The 20555-nt window shown below is 41.5% G+C and overlaps 2 protein-coding genes across 2 annotated transcripts; one reads left to right on the top strand and one right to left on the bottom strand.

The window, feature by feature from the left end:
• The first annotated feature begins 481 nt into the window (after positions 1-481).
• brd10 (bromodomain containing 10) lies at positions 482-12766 on the top strand. Its single transcript, XM_026173801.2, has 10 exons — positions 482-972; positions 1489-2191; positions 2648-2848; positions 2966-4587; positions 4679-4740; positions 4862-4951; positions 5057-5172; positions 6791-6999; positions 7207-9231; positions 10081-12766. The coding sequence occupies exons 2-10, from the start codon at positions 1500-1502 to the stop codon at positions 12051-12053; spliced, it is 6990 nt and encodes a 2329-aa protein (XP_026029586.1). The 5' UTR covers positions 482-972; positions 1489-1499; the 3' UTR covers positions 12054-12766.
• Positions 12625-20129, bottom strand: mlana (melan-A). Its single transcript, XM_026173808.2, has 6 exons — positions 19992-20129; positions 15665-15780; positions 14129-14221; positions 13898-13994; positions 13561-13668; positions 12625-13098 (listed from the first exon to the last, which is right to left on the bottom strand). Exons 1-6 carry the CDS (start codon positions 20001-20003, stop codon positions 13030-13032), a joined length of 495 nt encoding a protein of 164 aa, XP_026029593.1. The 5' UTR covers positions 20004-20129; the 3' UTR covers positions 12625-13029.
• Positions 20130-20555: the final 426 nt, after the last annotated feature.

A 20555-nucleotide genomic window follows, 5' to 3' on the forward strand; every position in this document is an offset into this window, starting at 1 on the left:
AAAGAGGTTAAGGGACGACCTGAGAGATTAAAAGAAGGGAAACTTACTCTAATCACAGGCGTGTGACGCTCATCTGCCGTACATTGATCTCTAGCGACATCTACCGGCGAAACGTGAGACGTGCGCGTTGCAGAACTTTACGTCGTACACGAACATTCTTTTATATCTCATCTAACTTATTTTGAGGCGCTTAAGCCCTTAAGTGTAAATGAACTTTAAACAGTGTCATTCTGTGCATTGTGGCTTTATCAGTTGGTGGATTTTTACGCGTGTATTAATTTGTGTAATGATAAGTGTCTCAGCGCGTTCGCATTTTGCACGACGATAAGAGACATACTTTTAAAAAGCTCAATGATACAGCATCGAGTGTGTGTAATGTATGTGTGTGCCCGCCTTTCCCCCCCTCGTAAGAAATAAACAAAACAAAACAACGGTTCGGCGTGACACGGAACATGCTAGCTGCGTCAAGCTGCGCACATTTGCATCGAGGGCACGCAGGGTGGAAGCGAACTGGACACTTCAGTTGTCTTCAAACAACCCAGAGGAGTCAGTTACTAGCTTTTTGTAAGCGCTCAGCGTTCATAGTATACCTGCCACACGGTGTATATTTGACTCTGAAGTGAATGTGTACATTTTTACCCGCCATAAAGTAGCTGTCAAGTTGAAAACCTAGCTGGTTAGCTGGGTAGCTAGTGACAATGAACTGTTATGCGTTTTGAAACAATCGGCTAATGCTCCGTTAGCCGTCCAGTTGTCACTGACATCATTCCGTGCGATGGCGACATGATACGCCCGCTTAACTTTTTTACCTGGACATGTAACCGCTGCAACATTTTCACCATGGAGAGCAAACGCAGCAATTGCAGGCCCTAGGCTGGAAACAATAGCAAAGCTAGCAGAACTAGCAAGCCTTCGTGGCTGCTAAGCTTGCCCTGCCTGGTGCGTCTGAGGAGCCGAGCTGAAAACGGCGAGGTATGTCGTTGAACCAACCAAATTCTGTCTGTGGTCACTTCGTTTTGTTGTTATTTTGCACGTGGTCAGGATGCGAGGAGCGATAAGGGGGTGCCCTTTAGTTTTTGTTGAAGAACAGGCAGAGCAAACTTTTGTTTGCTTACCGTTATTCTGACTTGATTTTGCGCTAGCGTGTGAACAGCTAACTTCGAGTTAGCTAGACACTGATGCAGGGAAAGTTTTGAAAGATGGGGCATTTAGGGTAAGATAAGTCACCCCGCTAATTCTACGAGGTAAACACCCCCGCGTTTTATCATGTGTCTCTGATAATGTGTTCACTGTTCATGACATCGCTTAAAATGAAAGCAAACTTAGCTCAGCGATGTTGGGCATCAAATTAATTTACAGTTTTCCCATTTTGCGGTTTTTGGGGGCTGTATAAATGCATTGTATATTTGACCAAGTCTATTCTTTCATCACTGAGTGTTATTTGTAAAATAAGAAGTCGCCATAGGTGACACCTGTCACCCTCTTCAGGCGTCAGTGCTATGGATCAGGAGGACATGACCGAGGAAATCACAGCAGATGTGACTGACCGAGACTCCGCACCTCAGCAGCTCGCCTCTGACATCGTCATGTCTTCACAAAGTCAAAAATGGGTGCGCAGCAACGCTGAAAACACCGGCTTGGTTATAACAGAAGCGGGGCTCAGTAATGGCACCTGTGACGTTGATACAGTGGTGGCGTTGTGCTGCCCTGGTGACAGTGGAGATCTCACTGCAGAAGGTGACCACCTGGCTCTGAGCAATGATGGTATGTCAGAGTTTTCCAACAGTGACCTCTCACTGCCTGAAGTCTGCATTTCCACCAACAGCAATACCTTCGAAGAGGACATGAACTATGAGGTCCAGCAAGCTTATAGGATATTTACTGGCTTTCTTTTGGATAAGCACAAAGGGATCACCAGCCCATTCCTCTATCCCATTGGCCACCAGGAGGCCCAGCATGGTATCGGAGGGGTCAAGGGTCGGGTGCAGTCACAGCTCAGGCAGTCGATGTGCTTGCGGAGGATGGAGGAGAAGTTTGTCAGCCAGGAATACGAGACCATAACAGAGTTTGTTGCGGACTTCAGACTGATGTTGGAGAACTGTTATCGCTACCATGGTGTGGACCACTGGATCTCCAAACAGGCACAAAAGCTGGAAATTATGCTGGAGCAGAAGCTGACGCTGCTGTCCAGGTAAAGATAATGAAACTACACTCTTGAACAGATTGCTGCGGAGAGAAATGTCCAAAGTATTGTAAAGTTGCAATCACGATCATACCAAAGGTGTTTTCTGTCACTTGGATTCTCAACAAGTTGGTGTTTCACAAGTTTCCAGTCAGTAATTTATAATAATAGTAATGTTTATATTATTTTAAACTAAAATTAATAATAATAATAAAAAGTAATGTTTATAAAGTAACGAGACAGCAAATTATGTCTCAACCATCTTATTTAGTATTTATTTGCTTATTAATAACAAAATGTACTTGCATGTTACAGTTATCCCATTTTAAATAATTATTTGTCTGTTTGATCACATTAGTAGTGTCATTATACTCCATGTTCATTTGGTTTTACAAAGTAACTTTATTCGTTTTGGTGTACCCGGCTTTTTGTTTTCCTTTTTTCTTTCTCCATTTGTCAAACTAGAACGCTGCGAGAGAAAACAACTTTGGCAGTTACTTCTAAAGGACGTTTTGGGGCAGAGGAGGAACGGGGCACGGGGGGCACCTCCACGCGGCGGCGATCCACACCTCGTAGCCTTGCTACGATCACTGTCGGTGGGCACGAGTCGATCATGGTGCAGACCCTGCGGCTAGAGGAGCAACAGAGGGCCAAGGAGGAGAAGAGGTGAGTGAATTGCTGAAAGGAAAGACTAAAAGTCTCTGTTGCGTGTTGAGTTTTGTGATGATTTAGTGCAAAAGTAAAGCAGAGTTTAAAACCACAACTATACCTTTGCATTTGCAGGCAACGTGAGCTTGAGAAGAAAGAGGCTGAAGAAATGTCAGCTAAGGAGGTGGAAGAGTGGGAGCAGAGCTTGCTTTCACTGGCTTTTCCCCACACTGTGCAGACCCTCTGGGAACTCCCTGCTATAGGACACTTTCTCTGCCTAGCTCAGACTGCCCTCAACCTCCCTGAGATCATATTTTTTGAGCTGGAACGTTGTTTGCTGATGCCCCGTTGCAGCCTGCTCCTCTCCAAAATAATGTCTTCCCTGCTCTCGCCTCCACAGAGGAGGGCCACACTGCACCGCCGGCCTACGTTGCCTTACAGGCGATGGGAGTCGGAGCTAAGGCAGCGTGTTTTAGGCTGGTATCGAACCATTGGTGCCTCCCGTGATCAGCCAGGTCGCGCTGAACAGCTGGGACTTTGCCACCAGTTTTTTAGCACCCTAGGGGAGGTTAGCCCTTTAGAAGAGAAACCCTTCCACTTGTTGCCCTTCTATCAGCGAGTATGGCTTCTGAAGGGGCTATGTGATCATGTGTATGAAACACAGAAGGATGTACAGGATGCTGTGCTCGCCCAGCCCATCCACGAATGTAGGGAGTCTATCTTGGGCTATGACAGCAAGGAGAATACCTATATACATTTCCCACATTTCTGTGGCGCAGACCTGAGGATCTATCGCCAGAGCCCCAGCACACCCCCAGCATTCCCATTTCCTTCGGTATGGGTGAAAAAAGTTGATTTTAAGCCAGGTATGGAGGATGAGTCAGATGGCATGCGGGATGAGGGCAATAAAAGTGATAGGGGGTGTTTTGGAGTCTCCATGGACACTGTAGAGACCGGTAATTTGGGAAAACGGAAAAGAGAGACATTTAGTGTTTTCAAAAAGGAAAACGAGAAAGAAGAAGATCAAAAAAAGTTAAAGTTGTGGTCGCTGGAGCAGATTTCTGAATTAGCGTCCTCTGATGGAGACTCTTGTGAAGACTCTAAACCGGACTTAAAAATACACACAAACTCACTGCGCCACACACACATCAGTCCCAGTGAAGGAGGTAGTGTAAGAATTCATTTAAAGCAAGAGACTTTAGATGTGGAGCAACAAGCAAAGAGAATCACAATAAAACAGGAGCCGGGCTTGACACTGGGTGCGGTTCGCACTATTAAAGCAGAAACACAAGAGCCTTGTCTGAATGTAGGGGAGCACAGCTACACAGGCAGGTCTCCAGCTCGATCTGTGAATCTGGCCTCTCCAACTAAACCGTTGGGAGTCAAAATGGAGGGAGGAAGTCCCACTCAGGGACACCAAAGATCTTCGTGTTTTGAATGTTGTAAAAAGAAAACTAGCAGTGTTAAATCTGAGGAGTGTGGCTTCTGTTGTGGTCCATCAGAGCTGGCCACACAGCTGTCTTCTGAGAGCACTCAAAACTCGACTGAAGAGAGGGCGAATGACAAAATATGGACTAAAAAAAAAAAGCGGAAGAAAAAGCGAGGGAGGGAACAGCTGCTGAGGGTAAAAGGAGAGCACAAGCAGCTACCGCATGTGGACAGGATGAGGCTGTCCCCAGCTGAGGCTGCCAAGTCTACACTGCGGAAAGTTGGCACAACAATCAAGAGAAAAGACAAGAAAAAGAAACATAAAACAGGTGAGGGGAAAAAAGATTGGTAATGATGTCGCTCCTGTGGCTTCCGTCAGTATTACATCAAAATCATTTGTGTATTAATTATTTCTGACAGGTAAAAAACCTGAATGTTCAAAGAAAATCAAAGAGGAACTTTCAGCTGAGCCCTCATTCAAGGTAGTCAGATTCACTGTACACTCTGATCTTGTTCCTTTGTTAGTCTGTTTTTTCCTATTTTAATTTTAAACCTGATTTAGTCCTTGACAGTTTTCTGTGCCCTTTTTTTCCTCTTGTATAGTTGGTCTGCACCAGTCTCGAGGAATTACGCGAGCTGATCGGTAAGACTGAAGATGAGCTTGATGACCTGGAGAGCACTAAAAAGAGATTGGTAGGTTACAGTCATTTTTATTAAGCAGAGGGAAAAAAGTTTGTTTCCTCACATTTCAGTGTTGCCCACTCACTTAAGTTTTCCTTTACACGTTTGAACTCGCAGGGTCGGTGGTACTATAGGAGAGAAGCAGTGAAAGACCTCCATAGCACACTAATCAGACTACTGAATGAGCTCTCACCCTGGGAACCCAAGCTTGTCAAAGCACACCAAAGGAACAGGTTTGACGCTTACACAATAATTGGATTTATTCTTCATTCATATTTATGCAAGCTCACTGGACACTTTATTAGGTACAACAGTAGGTAGGTTTGACCCCCTTTTGTCTTTAGAGCTTCCTTAATTCTTCATCGCACAGCTTCAACAAGGCAACAAGGTGCTACAAACATTGCTCAGAGATTTTGGGCGTTATGACGAAATAGCATCACACGGTTGCTGCACACTTGTTGGTTGCACGTCCATGGTGTGAATCTCGCTTTCCGCCACATCCCACAGGTGCTCTGTTGGATTGAGATCTGGTGACTGTGGAAGCATTTGAGTACAGAGAGAACTCACTGTCATGTTCAGGAAACCAGTGTTAGATCATTTGAATTCTGTAGTTGGTGTGTTATTCTTCTGAAAGCAGTTGTCAACCATCACCATCACTGTGGTCATACAAGGATGGTTTGCAATAATATTCAGGTGGGCTGTGGTGTTAAAATGATGCTCAACTGATACTGAGGGGCTCAAAGTGTGTCAGGAAAATAATATAAGAAATAATATATTTTATAGCAGAAATCAATAATTGTCAGATCAGGCAATGTTTTTCCAATCACCTATTGTCGATTTTGGTGAGCCTGTATCATTTGTAGGCTTCTCATCCGTAAACTCTCTCCGTACTCTTTCACATGATTCTTGCGTAGGTGGTAGAAGAGGTTTGTCGTGTTTGAGCCTGTGGTGGGGCATAATTTGAATAGTACAGTTTTCTGGTCCGTGTCAGACTTTTCATAACCAAACCATGTCCATGCTACAGAGGTCCTTCTGTTTGGAGCTGCCTGGTTCTGCCCCATCTTGACTGGCCATGCTGGTATTCTCTGTGCCTGCATCCACACGGTGACCATCCAAACGATGAAAACAGATTGCTGTAAACAGTGTATTTTGCGACACCATGAAACAAACAGTAGGGTATAATATGAAACGATAAATGTTTTAATTTCGTCGTCGAATATATTTCGTCATATCGCAAAACCCTACAGTCAGATATGCTTTTTTTTCATACTTCGGCTGTAAGGCATGGCCATTTGAGGTACTGTTGCCTTTCTATCATCTTGAAGTAATCTGGAAATTGTTTTCTGACTTCTGGTATTAACAAGGCATTATTAATCAGAAAGCTGCTGCTCACTGGATATTTTCTCTTGTCTTTTTTAGTCTGTTCTTTGTAAGCCCTAGAGAGGGTTGTGCTGAAAAATCTTACCTGACTTATCTTTATGCTGATGCTCCTTTTGAACTTCAAGAGGTCATCTTGTCTCAGTCTACGTGCCTAAATGCTTTGAGTTGGAAGCATGTGATAGGCTTGTTAGCCATTTATGATGACAAGCAGTTAACCTACTGCAATTAATAAATTGGCCAGTGAGTGTTTATTCAAATACATTCAAATTGAATTTAAGGTTTACCATGATTGAGTTTTGTTGGTGTTGTCTTCTGTTTAATTTGTATTGCTGGTCTTAATGGTATGTTTGCTCATTTGGTGGTCGTCTGTCCAGAACAAAGTATAGTGATGACAACTTTATTTAAACAGCTCATTGTAATATAGCATCATTACTGAAGTCTTGATTTTTTTCATTGTTTTTCTATTGTCAGGCTTCGTTTGAAGAAGGAATTTGATGATTTCAAGAAGCACCCAGAGTACAGTAACTTTGAGCGCGAAGAGAGCAATTTATCATCATCATCATCTGATGATGATGAAGAAAGGGATTTAGGGAAGGAGGTTCCTTCACTGTCAGATCATTATGGGAGATCAGAAGAGGAAGACATGGAAAACAGAGTTCCCAGAGGTCTCTGGAGTGGAGGTAATTGCGCTTGAATCTAACGTTGTTGTTTTGTTTACTGAAATGTAAGATTTTCCTCATTCTGTAGGCAGTAGTGCAGTCAGTTTACACTGTTCTTAGCTTATTTGACTGTACTACATGAAAGTCACTGCCTATTGAACCTTCATAGGCAATTGTAAAGCTTATAAATCAATATATCTCTAATAGACTTTTCTATTTTCTTCTCAGAAAGCACTAGAGACATTAAGGCTGAGTCTACTGGAGAAAACACGGTGACATGTGTACCTCCAAACCACCTAAAACACCCTCAAGCCAGTACAGAGAAAGGAATTGGTCTGTGGCAAAAAGATCAGACTGTAAGCAGCATAATTGCTTATGCCGACTCCAGGTCACAGTCGAGATCTGACCTGAACCCAGCAAATAAATCCAGGGATTCAGCATGGGCAGAAAGGGTAACAGCCCATGCTTCAGCGCCTCCCAGATCCCCCATCCTTCACCCAACCATTGGACTACCTAAGGGCTACACGCCCATCCCCACCCTGCTGGCTAAGAGTGTGGGAAACAAAGTGACCTTAATGAATCGACCTGCTGATTGCCCAGGTGTTAACAGTGAAGATGAACCGAGCAAGAGGTCTTTGGTCTCGCTGCCTACAACTGCAGTAGCTAACACCAAACTTTCAAAAGCACAAAGTTCTCCATCCAGTTCCCAACAGAACAAGCAACAGATTGAGGTACGAGGACCACAGCAGACAAAAGCCCCTGAGCAGTCAGAAGTGGCCACTGTGGCAGCAGTTCTTCCTAAATCTCCACAAGGCAAACCAACACAGACTGCACTTAAAAATCCAGTCCAAGTGGTGTACAAGGTGCCTGAGGGACTGGGTCACCTTGTAAGGAAAGACAACAATAGCCCAATAAAGATCTCAGTTCAGCCCGTCCTGGGCCAAGACACTGGAGAAAAGACTGTCCAGCAAGTAGTGATTCTGCCTTCTAACCTTCTCGTTCATAAAACTGAAGCAAAGTCTTGCTCTTTAGCTCAACAACAGACTAAAGGCTTTCAGGCAATAGTTTCCAAAGTGGCCAGCTCTTTTTCTATGTCTACCGATGTGCCTGGGTTCAGGATTCCTGAAAACAGAATTCCTGTTCAACAAGTGGCGCCCCTAAAAGATGCCAGGACAGTGAAGACCCCTTCTCCTTCGGTTTCACCTCGTCTTCAACACGGGGCTCTAAACAGAGCAGGATCTAAAGAGACACAGTTATGCAGTGTCCAAGCTAGTGCTTCACACGATACCACACCAAACACAACCTCCATCACAGCAGTTTCAAATGCAGTTTGTACTGAGCCTGAGAAACCTACAGACCCGAAACAGGAGCTGAAGACTGTGTGCATCCGTGACTCACAGTCAATCCTGGTAACAACTAGATGTGGCAACACGGGCATTGTCAAGGTCCAGACATCCTCGGACCAAAACACACTTGGCTCTGTACATACCAGTCCAGTCATCACTATCTCGCCTCAGTTTAAAGCCTTCCTTCTGTCCAAGGCCACACAGTCTACTTCTGCTCCCACTCAGACCGCACCTTCTGTTGTCCAAGCAATGACAATTTCCCAACCCCAGCAGCAGATCCATCCTGTGTTAAAAACCCCTTCCTCTCTCAAAAATACCATGCTCACTGCAACCACTGGTAGTGGTATAACATGCCCAAAAAGTCAAACTACAGCCAGTGCTGTTGCTGTAAGTCAGGGCCTCAGTAGCTCAACTGGTTCTACAGTTGTGACAAACATTTCTCAGCCAGTCCACACACCTGCTGCTGGTTCTCATTTTCAAGCTTCAGTAGCTAATAGCAGTGTTGCCGTGCCACTACAAAGTGGCTCAGGGTTTTCCCAAGCAGCCACCAGCAAGACTGGTATGAAACGCACCACTACAGATGAAGGATCCCAAGTTACCAAATTCATCCTGGTTACTCCATCTTCATCCTCATCCTCAAATGTAGCTGCATCCAAAGGGACACCCTCCTCCCCGAAGCCAGGTCCTAGTTCAAGACTCATGTTTGTCACTCAGCCCGCATTGACATCATCAGCCACCGTCATTGGAAGCCTTTCAGCACCGGCGATGGCAACGTGTGCAAGTGGACAGGGAGCAACCACTTCATTATCAAGTCAGACTCTGAAGGTGGGATTAAAACCAGGAAAACCTGCTAGAAGTATCAGCTTGGAGCCATTATCCAAGGGCAAAAACATCACCCTGCCCCAAGGTGAGTTTTTGTTTTTTTATTATTATTATTATTTGTTGTTTGTCTTGGGTTGGCTCAATTTTGAAAACTTTGTAAAGTTTATGTGTATAACGTGTATCTCATAGTGGGAGAAATGCCACACTATCCAATGTTGGCATATAAGTAAATCGAATGTAGCAGAGCAGGTGAAGCTTTTTAAGCAGTGAAGTTGGTGAGCAGGGATCTGCTCTGAACCCCTTCTTGGTTGCAGTGGTGATAGACAGATTAACTTGAGGTCATGGTTTGGACATGTGCAAAGGAGGGATAGTGGATTTACTGGACGAAGGATGTTCAAGATTGAGTTGCCATGTGGACAGGAGAAAACAAGGAAGACCACAGAGAAGGTTCATGTATGCAGTGAAGAAGGGCACGGAGAGGGTTGATTTGAAAGAATGGGAAGAAGATAATTCGTTATGGCAGCCTTAAAAGGATGCAGGCAAAAGAAGAAGAGAAGATGGTTTGATAAATGACTTACCTGTGATTTTGATAGTGATTACAGGAATGTGTGCTGCTCTTGTCTTCTGTAGAAAGCATTATCTTGCAGAACAACTGAGGACAACACGTCTTGGTCATGCTGCCTTCTTACTCAGAGTGAGTGAGTGAGTGAGTGAGAGAGAGAGAGAGAGAGAGAGAGAGAGAGAGAGAGAGAGAGAGAGACAGCATGGCTATATGATGATGTCATCTTCACAGTTGGTTTGGCTTGGAAAAAAGACTGATGTGTTGGACTCGCATTGTTGACTACTTCGCTGTAGTGCTTGATTTGCTGGAATCAAAGAAACCTTTTCCACCACAAATTTAATAAATATTTTTCTCATCTTTATGTTTCACCAGGTGTTCAAATCCAGTTACCAGGGAAAGCAACTACTGGACAGACTACTTATGCCCTGTCACAGTCTGCTTCCAAGTTCACACCAGGGTCTGTTTCAAATGCATGTGGTCCAACAACCTTCACCACTACCACTGGACTGGTCCCAGCAACAAGTTTAAATGCCATCACTAGTTCTTCCCAGCTTGTCTCTCATGGATCAGTCAGCACCAGCTCTCACCTCCAGGGAATCCCAGCATCCTCCTTGATGTCACAAACAGGCTGTTATACATCCATAAACACTGCTGCTGCTCAGCCAAAGGGAAACATGATAAAGAATGATGTTAATATCCCAGGAAGCGTAGTGTCCATCACCACTCCTGTTCAGACAGCTACTACTGTGGAGAGTAGGCCAGACCGAACTTCCACACTCACTCTTGATTGTCAGAGGAGTATCGGTGAAGAAACCACTTCCTCCTCCTCCTTCTCTTCATCTCAGTTTGCTCGCAATAAAACCCAACTCCCTCTCTCCTCTGCAACAACCACCTGTACCCCATTCACCACCTCTGCAACCAGCACAATCCAGCAGAGAATAGTCATTAACACCTCTACGCCACTTGCTGCTGGCACACAAATTCTCCTCAACAATGCACGCTTTGTAGTCCCTCCCCAGGGTTTGGCTCCAGGCAGCCACGTCCTTATCATCTCTAGCCCTGCACAACAAGTGCCTCCTGCCAGTCCTACAAGCACTGGACCATCAGTACCTTCTCAAGGTGCAAGCCATGCCATGGTAGCCCCCAGGGCGCCAGTTTTACCCCAACCCCCAGCCAGGCTGCCTGGTGTCACAGCTGTAAGTTCTCCCTTTGTGGCAAGCACCCCTGCTGTCGTTCCACCGTTGCTGGCAACCACTCCTAATGTCTTGTCACTAAAACTAACAGGAACACCTGGCCTGGGCTCAAATTTGTTACCCAGTAAAACAAATGTAGTATCGGCACTTCCTAGGTTGCCAACTGCACACGTGGGTAACTTTGCGTTACCTCCAGTAGGTACATCCACTCTGGTCTCCCCTACAGCAAGGTTAGACAGTGTACCAACTGTACCAGTGTTAACAAGTGCCCCTTGTCTTGGATCAGCACAGGGCACAGTCAGACTAGCTGCCACTACACAAGCAAAATGTTTATCAACCATTTCACCTGTAGTAGCACCCCCCTTGGCCAGATTGTCGGGACCTCTGTCATTGCCTGTAGTACCCAGGCCATCAGCTGTTACCCTACCCAGCCCTGTTATACCAGTTCCTGCACCCCTCTCTTCGCCAGTAGCACCAGTAATAGCAGACACACCAGCTTTGCATGGTTCTCTTCCTACCCAGCATGTGATTGCAGTGACAACCCTAGGCATACAGCCTCAGCAGACAGCTGTCCGATTTGCAGCACCGACCACCGCTCAACCACAGGTTTTAATGCATTCAGGGCTGAGCAACACATCAATCAAAAAACAGACCCCACTCGTGCAAACAGTGCCTGCTGGCACACGGACACAGGTTTTGCCAACTGTGGCTGTTCCACCAATCATCAGTGGAGTCTCTAGAATGCAGGCACTGCCTGTTGCTACTGTTCCACCCATCGGAAGCACTGTCAACACATTTGAAACAGCAACTGTGGAGACCACATCTTCATCCAGCACAACTGTAATAATCACTCCAGGTCAAACAATCCCATCGAGTAAAACGAACACCACCATCCATCCACCTGTTGTACTGACCAATCAGACACTTGGAAAACACTCTGTGGAGACCTCAGCCCTGGGTCTGCATACAAGTGTAGCTTCCAAGATGCTCATTAGTCCCGATGGGGCTGTTTTGAGCACTGTTCAGCGGCCGGTCAGTTCAGCAGAGCTGACTGAACCTCGGGATGCACTGGTGATTTGTACCAACAGTTCCACTGGAGCACTACAAACACATGATTCCTCTTTACAGCCTTCAACGGCAGACACAAAGTGAACCAATTAAAGTGGAGTGTGAAAGCTCAGACACCACTTTTCAGCTGCTTAGTTTTAGCAGGGTTCACATATTTTTGCTTGTTTTAATCCTGGTTAAAGAACTACATTTTCAGCTTTAGTTTGACTCCTAACTTAAACTTATGCTACATTAGGTTTCATCCTCTGATTTAATTGTCTTACATGTAAACCTGCTCAGTCAGACATGGTGAAAAATGTATACTGTGAAGAGTTTCTGGAGGGGGACACTACTAAGGTTGCCCTGATTTCAAATGTGTAGACCCTTCCTTGAGTAATTGCAAGTGTTATAACCAATTGATACAACAGGAAGGTAGATGAAATAGATTTCAAGTTGAGCTTTAGCAGTTTAGCATTTCAGTCCCAGTATTGTTTACGATTTATCATTACAACTTGCTCTACTTTTGTCTGTCAGGTTGGAAAGAAAAGAAAGGAAAAATCCATCAGCATCCAGTCTGTCATGTCCTTATTTTCAACTAGTAACTATTTGAAAGAGGCATTTTACTTTTTTAGAAATAAACTACTAGAGAAATTTGTACTACATATTTGAGCCAATATAAATGTTTTAAAGTCACATTTATTTATTTTTACCATATAGATTTTTTTCCCCCCCAAAAAATCAAAAAAATTACTAGGTACATTTTCATGGAACAATTCTGGACGATACTGCATGGAAATAAACAATGCAACTGTCCCAAACAAGCGTGTCTGCTTTCTTATCCTCAGAAATGTGCAATAATAGTGTTTTACTGTTTATTGAAACAAGCTATAGTATTAAAGCTGTGTTCATTTTTGTCGTTTTTAATTTTACAAAGTGGGAGATACAGTAGTTTCACCTATATTTGGCTACAATGCACTATATTGCTAGGGACATAAGATTATATATTTTCAAACAGCAAGGTGAGCTTGGAGTTCCTTCTTCATTGTCTTTCTTTGCCTCTTCCATCTTCAGCCACAGTGCTTCAGGGGGAATACGGAGGTGGCAAAGGCCCAGAGGAAATCTTCTCATAGGCTGGAGGTGCATTAGGAACCTGTAGAGAAGTGGAACAACAACAAAAATGAAAGCTACAGTTCAGTTATATGTGAATAACATGTTTATGCAGCGTTGAAAAGTGAAGCCAAAGTTTATTTCCCTAGGGACGTGTCATAACAACAAATGCAAAATGTCAATTTTTCACACACGGGATTCCACATGATATTTGAAAGACTGCTGCTCTGATCCTCCTTTCACTTTTCCACCATACACACATCATCTCTGGGAACTAAACATTTTTATACCTCCCTCCAGTCTGGTGACATAATCCTTGCTTCAGGCATCCACAGCTTTTGCTTTCACGTGCTCTACATCATGTTTCAAAGCTCTGAGGCTCTGTGTGGAATATCAGGTTGCACAAAATTTAAATGAAATACCTACTGATTTGTGATTTTTTTTTTGGGCGGGGCATTACTATATCCTGTATATGTGGCTATTATTCCTGAAGTAATTGTCTCACCACAGATCGGAAGCTGCCAAAATCAGTAAGAGCCATCTTGTTTTCTGCTGGAGATCCTGCCTCCGAGTACTGGCTTCCTGTATAACCTGATGATCCTGATCTGGGGCTCTGCAAGTTACAGAAATGTGTACGAGGGTTTGTGATGAAACAAAATGAGAACATTGTGATGAAACAAAATGAGAACATAGTGATACAGGCTGGGAAAAGATGGGTACAAACTGAACACATGATGCTCTTTGAAATAGGGTGAACTGAATTTTCATTTTGACATTTTACAGATGTTCACCAACAACAAATCAGAATAACAAAAATCAGTTATAAAGTGTGATGGTCTCACTCTGATAAGTTTGTAGCCACTCCTTTTCTTGAAGTACCAGCAGCCCAGGATGAGAAGTGCTGCAAGGATGACAACCAGCAGAGCTATGCCCACTGCCCTGTGGTCCACAACACAATTCAAATTGAGAAAAACTTTTCTTTGCACATGGGTTTTAAAGTGTTCACAACAATACAAATTTGGGCACAGCAGTAGCTTAATAGCAATGATTTTAAGATGACAATAGACACATACTCCTCAGCTCTGACGTTTCCTCGCCTGCTGCTGGCAAAATAAACGTTGAAGTCCCCACGAGGCATGCCGTGTGTACGATTACACAACATCAAGCTGAAAGTCAACAAGGGATAATTTTATAAGGAACAAATAGACAATACGCTCACATGACTAACTATTTAAACCCATTGTAGCCTATATAGCCATATAATAATTGAAAATGGACTATGATGTGAGGTACTGCTTTGATATTAAGGTCAAGGTCAAGGTCAAATTTATTTATATAGCACGTTTCAAACAGCCGATGCTGCACAAAGTGCTTAACAATATAAAAATGGCATTAAAAAGCAACAATGTAATACAATAATAACAATAAAAAACAATAATAGGACAATAAAAGAATTAAAACAATAACTAAACTAATTCAAATAAGACCAAAATGCTTGGGTCATAGTGTGTTAAAAGCCAGGGCATAGAAATGTGTCTTTAGTAATGATTTAAATTGCTCAAGTGTTTGTGCAGATCTAATATTTAAGGGGAGACTATTCCAAAGTCTGGGACCTGCCACAGAGAAGGATCTATTACCACGGGATTTGAGATTAGTCCGTGGGATGGCCAACATTAGTTTTGAGCTAGACCTCGTGGTTTTTCCTGGAGCATAGGCAGAGAGGAGCTCAGACAGGTAAGGAGGGGCTCGGGCATGAAGTGACTTAAAAACAAAAAGTAAAAGTTTAAATTGGATCCTGTAGGAGACAGGAAGCCAGTGTAAAGAAGCTAAAACTGGGGTTATATGCTCTCTCCGTTTGGTACCAGTTAGCAGGCGAGCAGCTGCAGTTTGAACCATCTGAAGACGATGGATGGTGGCCTGATCTAGACCATAATACAATGAATTGCAGTAGTCTAATATTATCCCAGAGGGAGGTCCATAAACTGCCAAACAAATAGTCTGGACACAATTAAATGCCATAAAGCTTAGCTCTGCACTGTGAAATCATTATTATCTACCCGCATGCAAATTTTTTAAGTGAAAATATTATATTGTACCTAATCTTGATAAGGTAAAATTAAGTTCAGATAGTCCTCACTCTTTAATAGCCTGTAATGTAAAGCCAGTATGTCTTGATACAATTATTAAAACTTTTAAAATAACACAAAAGTGTAACTGTGTAGGGGTTCCAAGCTTTGGACCACTTACTTTTTCCACTCTGTGTCTGTCCAGTGTATACACCGGACTTAGCTGCATCTCTTCTATCTGTCTATTCTCTCTGTCTTTGTGTTGACTGATGCTATCTTACAGACTTCAAGTGCACATCAATACAAATCACATATATATTATGTAGATACAATGGAAATCGACTGCTACTAAGGTTGTCTTTGAGCATCCTACATCTGTGCAGTGAAATGAACCTTATCAAGAAGACCCTAATTAGCATTTCCTTAATTCACATTAATGTCATGTCAAATTGAGCCTTTCATAAAAGCGCAATGCCCCACATGCCTTTAACAAGCCTTCTTTTTATAGAAAAGTAAGACAAACAGAAAAACCAGCTACCTTACCGAGTTTGAGAGAAAGGATTCAGAAAGCAGCTCTTCTGGTCGGTTTGGCTTCTCAGAAAGATTGGGTCCACAGAGCGCTGTGTTTCTTCACTCCTCAAATATCTTAACTCAGTGTGCTGGAGAGCAGAGAGGGGCAAAAACCCCTCATGACCGTCACGGGTTAGAGACTCATGGTTAAACCCATTGAAGCGGAGTAATTACCGTGAAACCCTACGGCAACATTATTATCCACTCGTGAAACTACAGGCGTCAGCTGCTGGCCTTTCATATGACTGTGTGTGTGTTTGTGTGTGTATACCAACTTCATTATTATTGATAAATATCCTAATGAAATTATATAGATATAAGGAAAGGAATACAAAAATTCAATACAATACCAGGCTAAGTATCTCAATGATATCACGCCTTTATCATAAAAGATAAAATACCTTCAAATTACCACAATGTAATATAAGAATTTCATAAATACTATAAACCTAAACAGTAATTTCAGTCATAAAGTCTAACATACAAACAAACAACAAAAGGAAACATTTCTGATCCCAGTATCACTGTTTTAGATTTGTGAGGAGTATTTGCCTGGATTATCTCAGCTCCTAAACAAAACAAAACTTCTGCTCAAGTAATTTCTTCATCTGCTGTAGTGCAAAGATACAATATTATGCAAAAGTCTTGAGCTATTACTCTTTTCTTTTTCTTTTTAATGTTTTGCTTCCAGACTTTCTTGCGATTTTCAAAGAAGTACTCTTAAAGAATAGTTCTCCAGTTTTCTGAAGGTGTTTTGACTTATTTTTAGTTTAGTCTTTGTACCTAACAATTTAAATAGGAATGTTTTTTTCTTTAACCTACAAATCATCAAGTGTAAAAAAGGCACCTACGCCAATGAACCACTTTTGTGTGGACATGTTACAGACAACCAATTTTAAATTGTACCTTTTTGTGCACTTTTTTACTTGCAGCCTGTCACAAAAGCACATAACTCATTTCTAAAAACAAATGAATCTAAAAAAAAAACAACCAAACAAACACCAAAGATAACACAGTGTGACAGCCGCAAAACAGCATTTTTGCATTAAAAAGGGGACTCCCAAAGAGCTCTTAGCTAAAAGCTTGGCACATCTCAGTGTGGTGTGCAGGACAAATGAAGAATTGATCGGCCTGAAAAGCTATCTACAGCAGATGAGCAGTATTTGAAAGGTATGTCCTTGAGAAATGGGAAAAATCCAGCAAAGACTTGAGACAGGACCTGATGATGCATCTGGTCCTTCAGTTGACCCATCTACTGTTCACTGAAACCTCATCAGAAATGGTCTCAGGTGAAGGGTGGCTGTCAAGAAGGCATTCAAGAAGTGAGCTAGGGAGAAAAGGCTGAAGTATGCCAAATTACACAAGAACAGGACTGAAAAATCAGTGACAGCAGGTCTCATGGAGTGATGAATCCAAATGTGAAACCTTTGTTTCAAATAGTCATCAATATGTAAGGTTAGAAGAGAGGTACAATAGTGAGTGTTTGCAGCCATCTGTAAAACACAGTGGATGCTCTGTCATGGTTTAGGTCTGCATTTTGGCCAGTGGTGAATTAATTTTGCCTAATATATGTTAGCATATTTCAATAAACTGGTGAAAATATATCAAATTTTCCTAACAAAATATAAAGAAATGATGGTTGGCTAAAAAAAAACCCTTCACAGTTTAAATCTAAAAAGTAATTTTTTTAAAGATATATAATTAAAGGTAAAATGTGAGCTAAACGCTTTCTGTGTTTTCTACGTTCTTTCTGTGTCTGTGTGAGTTCTCTCTGGGTATTCTGGCTTCCTCCCACAGTCCAAAGTGGGGTTAGGCTAAATGGTGATCCTAAATTGCTCATATGGGTGCAAATGTGAGTGTGAATGGTTGTCTGACTGGCACACTTGTCCCTGGAGTGGAATAAATAGATGGATGGATAGTAAATATGTTCTTCCTGCTTTGTAATTATGATAAAATGTATTTTAAAACTTCTTTTTTTCTTATTGTTTTTACAGAAAAGAAGATGGAAAATAAAAGAGGACTCATTCCACTGGCCCATTCTCAATTATACAGTAGTTGTTACTGTTTTGGGTTTGTTTTCATAAGTCAAACTGCTGCTGGAGGGATCTTTTTTTTTGTCTCACTAAATGAAAACAGAAACTTTGATAGTTTTAGAGAGAGACAGAGAGGTTGTGGGGAGTGACGCAGGGGAGGCTGTTTGTTTTAATCTGGGATAACTTGACTTTTCCTCCACAAGAGGGAGACCAAATCCTGTTTATGAAATGAAATCTTAATGTGTCTCAAACCGAAGCTAAATGGTTTACTGCTGGCCTATTATGTAGCGTTGTAATGTAGTGTGAATAAATGTTTTAATATACTCACGTGTCCCCAAACCGCTACAGTCCTAATTAGTTTGGGTCATGTGAGAACATTTTAAAGAGGGGGCAGTGAATTTTGTAGCTCTGGGCAAGCTGTGGTTAAATTTTTAGTGGGAGGCAGTCAGTTGATTGACTGATTGATATATATATATATCAATATATATATATATATATATATATATATATATATATATATATATATATATATATATATATATATATATATATCAATATATATATATATATCAATATATATATATATATCAATATATATATATCAATATATATATATCAATATATATATATCAATCTATATATATCAATATCAATATCAATATATATATATATATATATATATATATATATATATATATATATATATATATCTATATATATCAATATATATATATCAATATATATATATATATATATATATATATATATATATATATATCTCAATATATATATATATCTATATATATATCTATATCTATATATCAATATATATATCTATATCTATATATCAATATATATATATATCAATATATATATCTATATCTATATATATATATATCTATATCTATATATATATATATCTATATATATATATTAGGGGTGCAACGATACACAAAATTCACAGTTCGGTTCGGTTCGATACTTTGGTGTCACGGTTCGATATTTTTTCGATACAAAAAAAATGTTCATGCCTTTTTAATTTTTCATTTATTAAAATTATAAATTTATATTTTAACTCAAAAGTACAGTTTTTAAATTTAACCCTAACCCTTGTGCGTGTTTTTTATTTTGACAGCGAATGCGCACCTGCGGACCACTTATGTGCAGCCCTGGTTATATAGTTCGTCATATTGCAGCAACAGAAATTATTTTGTCCATGAAACCATAAAGCTGCACTTTCTTTTTGCCTTATAGTCTGATTTGTCATAACTTCTCCGTTTTGTGGTAAGCTTTTCTTTGGCTGTCACTTCTTCACCCTGACCTGTCTTATTTGGCTCAGCAGAACTAAAATATATATATCCTGCTGCTTTTACACACGCACTCACATAAGCTCAGCGATTCTCTGCGCAATCAACCTCTCACATGTTTAAGCTTGCTGTGGGAGATTTCACTTGTCATGTTTGCATAGTAAGCTAACGATTAATAAGACGATGTCAGAGGAATTGGTGCGCAAATTATCATCACTCACAGATCAGTGCTGTCGCTCTCTATACACAGTTCGCACGATTGCAAAGTGAAAGCAAAAAAAACAAGCGCAAATTCAAACGCGATTTCAATATGTCACATATTGACAGTGGCTCACAGATGCCAATGACATAATTACCCAGCTACATTTCTGAAAGAATGCAAAAGCATTGACATATATTTTTCCTTCCTACAATAGCCCGACGGGCAGGGCAGAGATAGATTTTGGTAGCCCGACTGAAAAAAATCGCTAGCTCCAGGACGTCGGCCTAGCGATATTGCAAGCCCTGTATCTGATTGAGGAATCACTCATCTTTGGAAAAGAGAGTTTATTACAGAGAAATGTCTCTTTCCAAAATAAAAGCTATACTATCCGCTTCTTCTGGGCTATATTCTCAGCAGCATAAGGAGAATCATGTGCTAACAGCTGTCTAAATGACTCGGCTAAAGTTAGTAGCATGCTTGTTGTTTTGGTCTTTGCACTAGGATGATGTCGGTGTAAATGTGCAGTCATATTCGTTGTGTTCCCACTAGTGCTTTCAGGTTAATCTCGTTGAAATGACCTTAACGCCACAACACGGCAAATCTCCGTTAACGAGCTACCGCCGATCGCCCGTGTGTGGGGCTAGACAGCCAACACGTTAACGAGCTAACTGCGCTAACACACTAGCTCCCACCCATGTAATTGAGCATTGCATGGCACATCCAACATACTGTTTTACTTTAGTCCATGACTCGCTTACCTTCAGGGTCATACGTCACATGAAAACCAAAATAATTCCAAACGCCAGATCTGAATGAGGGTGGGGGAGGTCCATGTGTCTTGCTAGCTTGCCCTGCGCTCTTCCTTCTGACTATGCTGTCTGTGTTGAGCGCTCAGTGGATCTGCGCTCGACAGTGCAGCCTAGGCGGAGTAGTCGAACACAGATTCACTGAGCGCTCAACACAGACAGCATCGTCGGAAGGAAAGTTGATAAAATAAATTACAAATGTTGTATTGTTCGATACATATGCGTACCGAACCGAAAGCACTGTATCGAACGGTTATATATATATATATATATATATATATATATATATATATATATATATATATATATATATATATATATATAAAATAAAAAGTCATCAGAAAAGCACATCATTTTATTTAAACAAGTGCAGCATAATGGGGAAAGCTTAAAAAAAACTCTAGACATTATTATTATTATAACAAGCTCTGTGATAGCAATAATGAAACACAGGTTACACAGTGCGTTAGCTCAAGGCTTTTTCTTAAGGGTCACTCTGTAGGGGGTAAATTGTTG

This window comes from Astatotilapia calliptera, chromosome 7 (assembly GCF_964374335.1).
Source record: "Astatotilapia calliptera chromosome 7, fAstCal68.1, whole genome shotgun sequence".
NCBI classification, from domain to species: Eukaryota; Metazoa; Chordata; class Actinopteri; order Cichliformes; family Cichlidae; genus Astatotilapia; species Astatotilapia calliptera.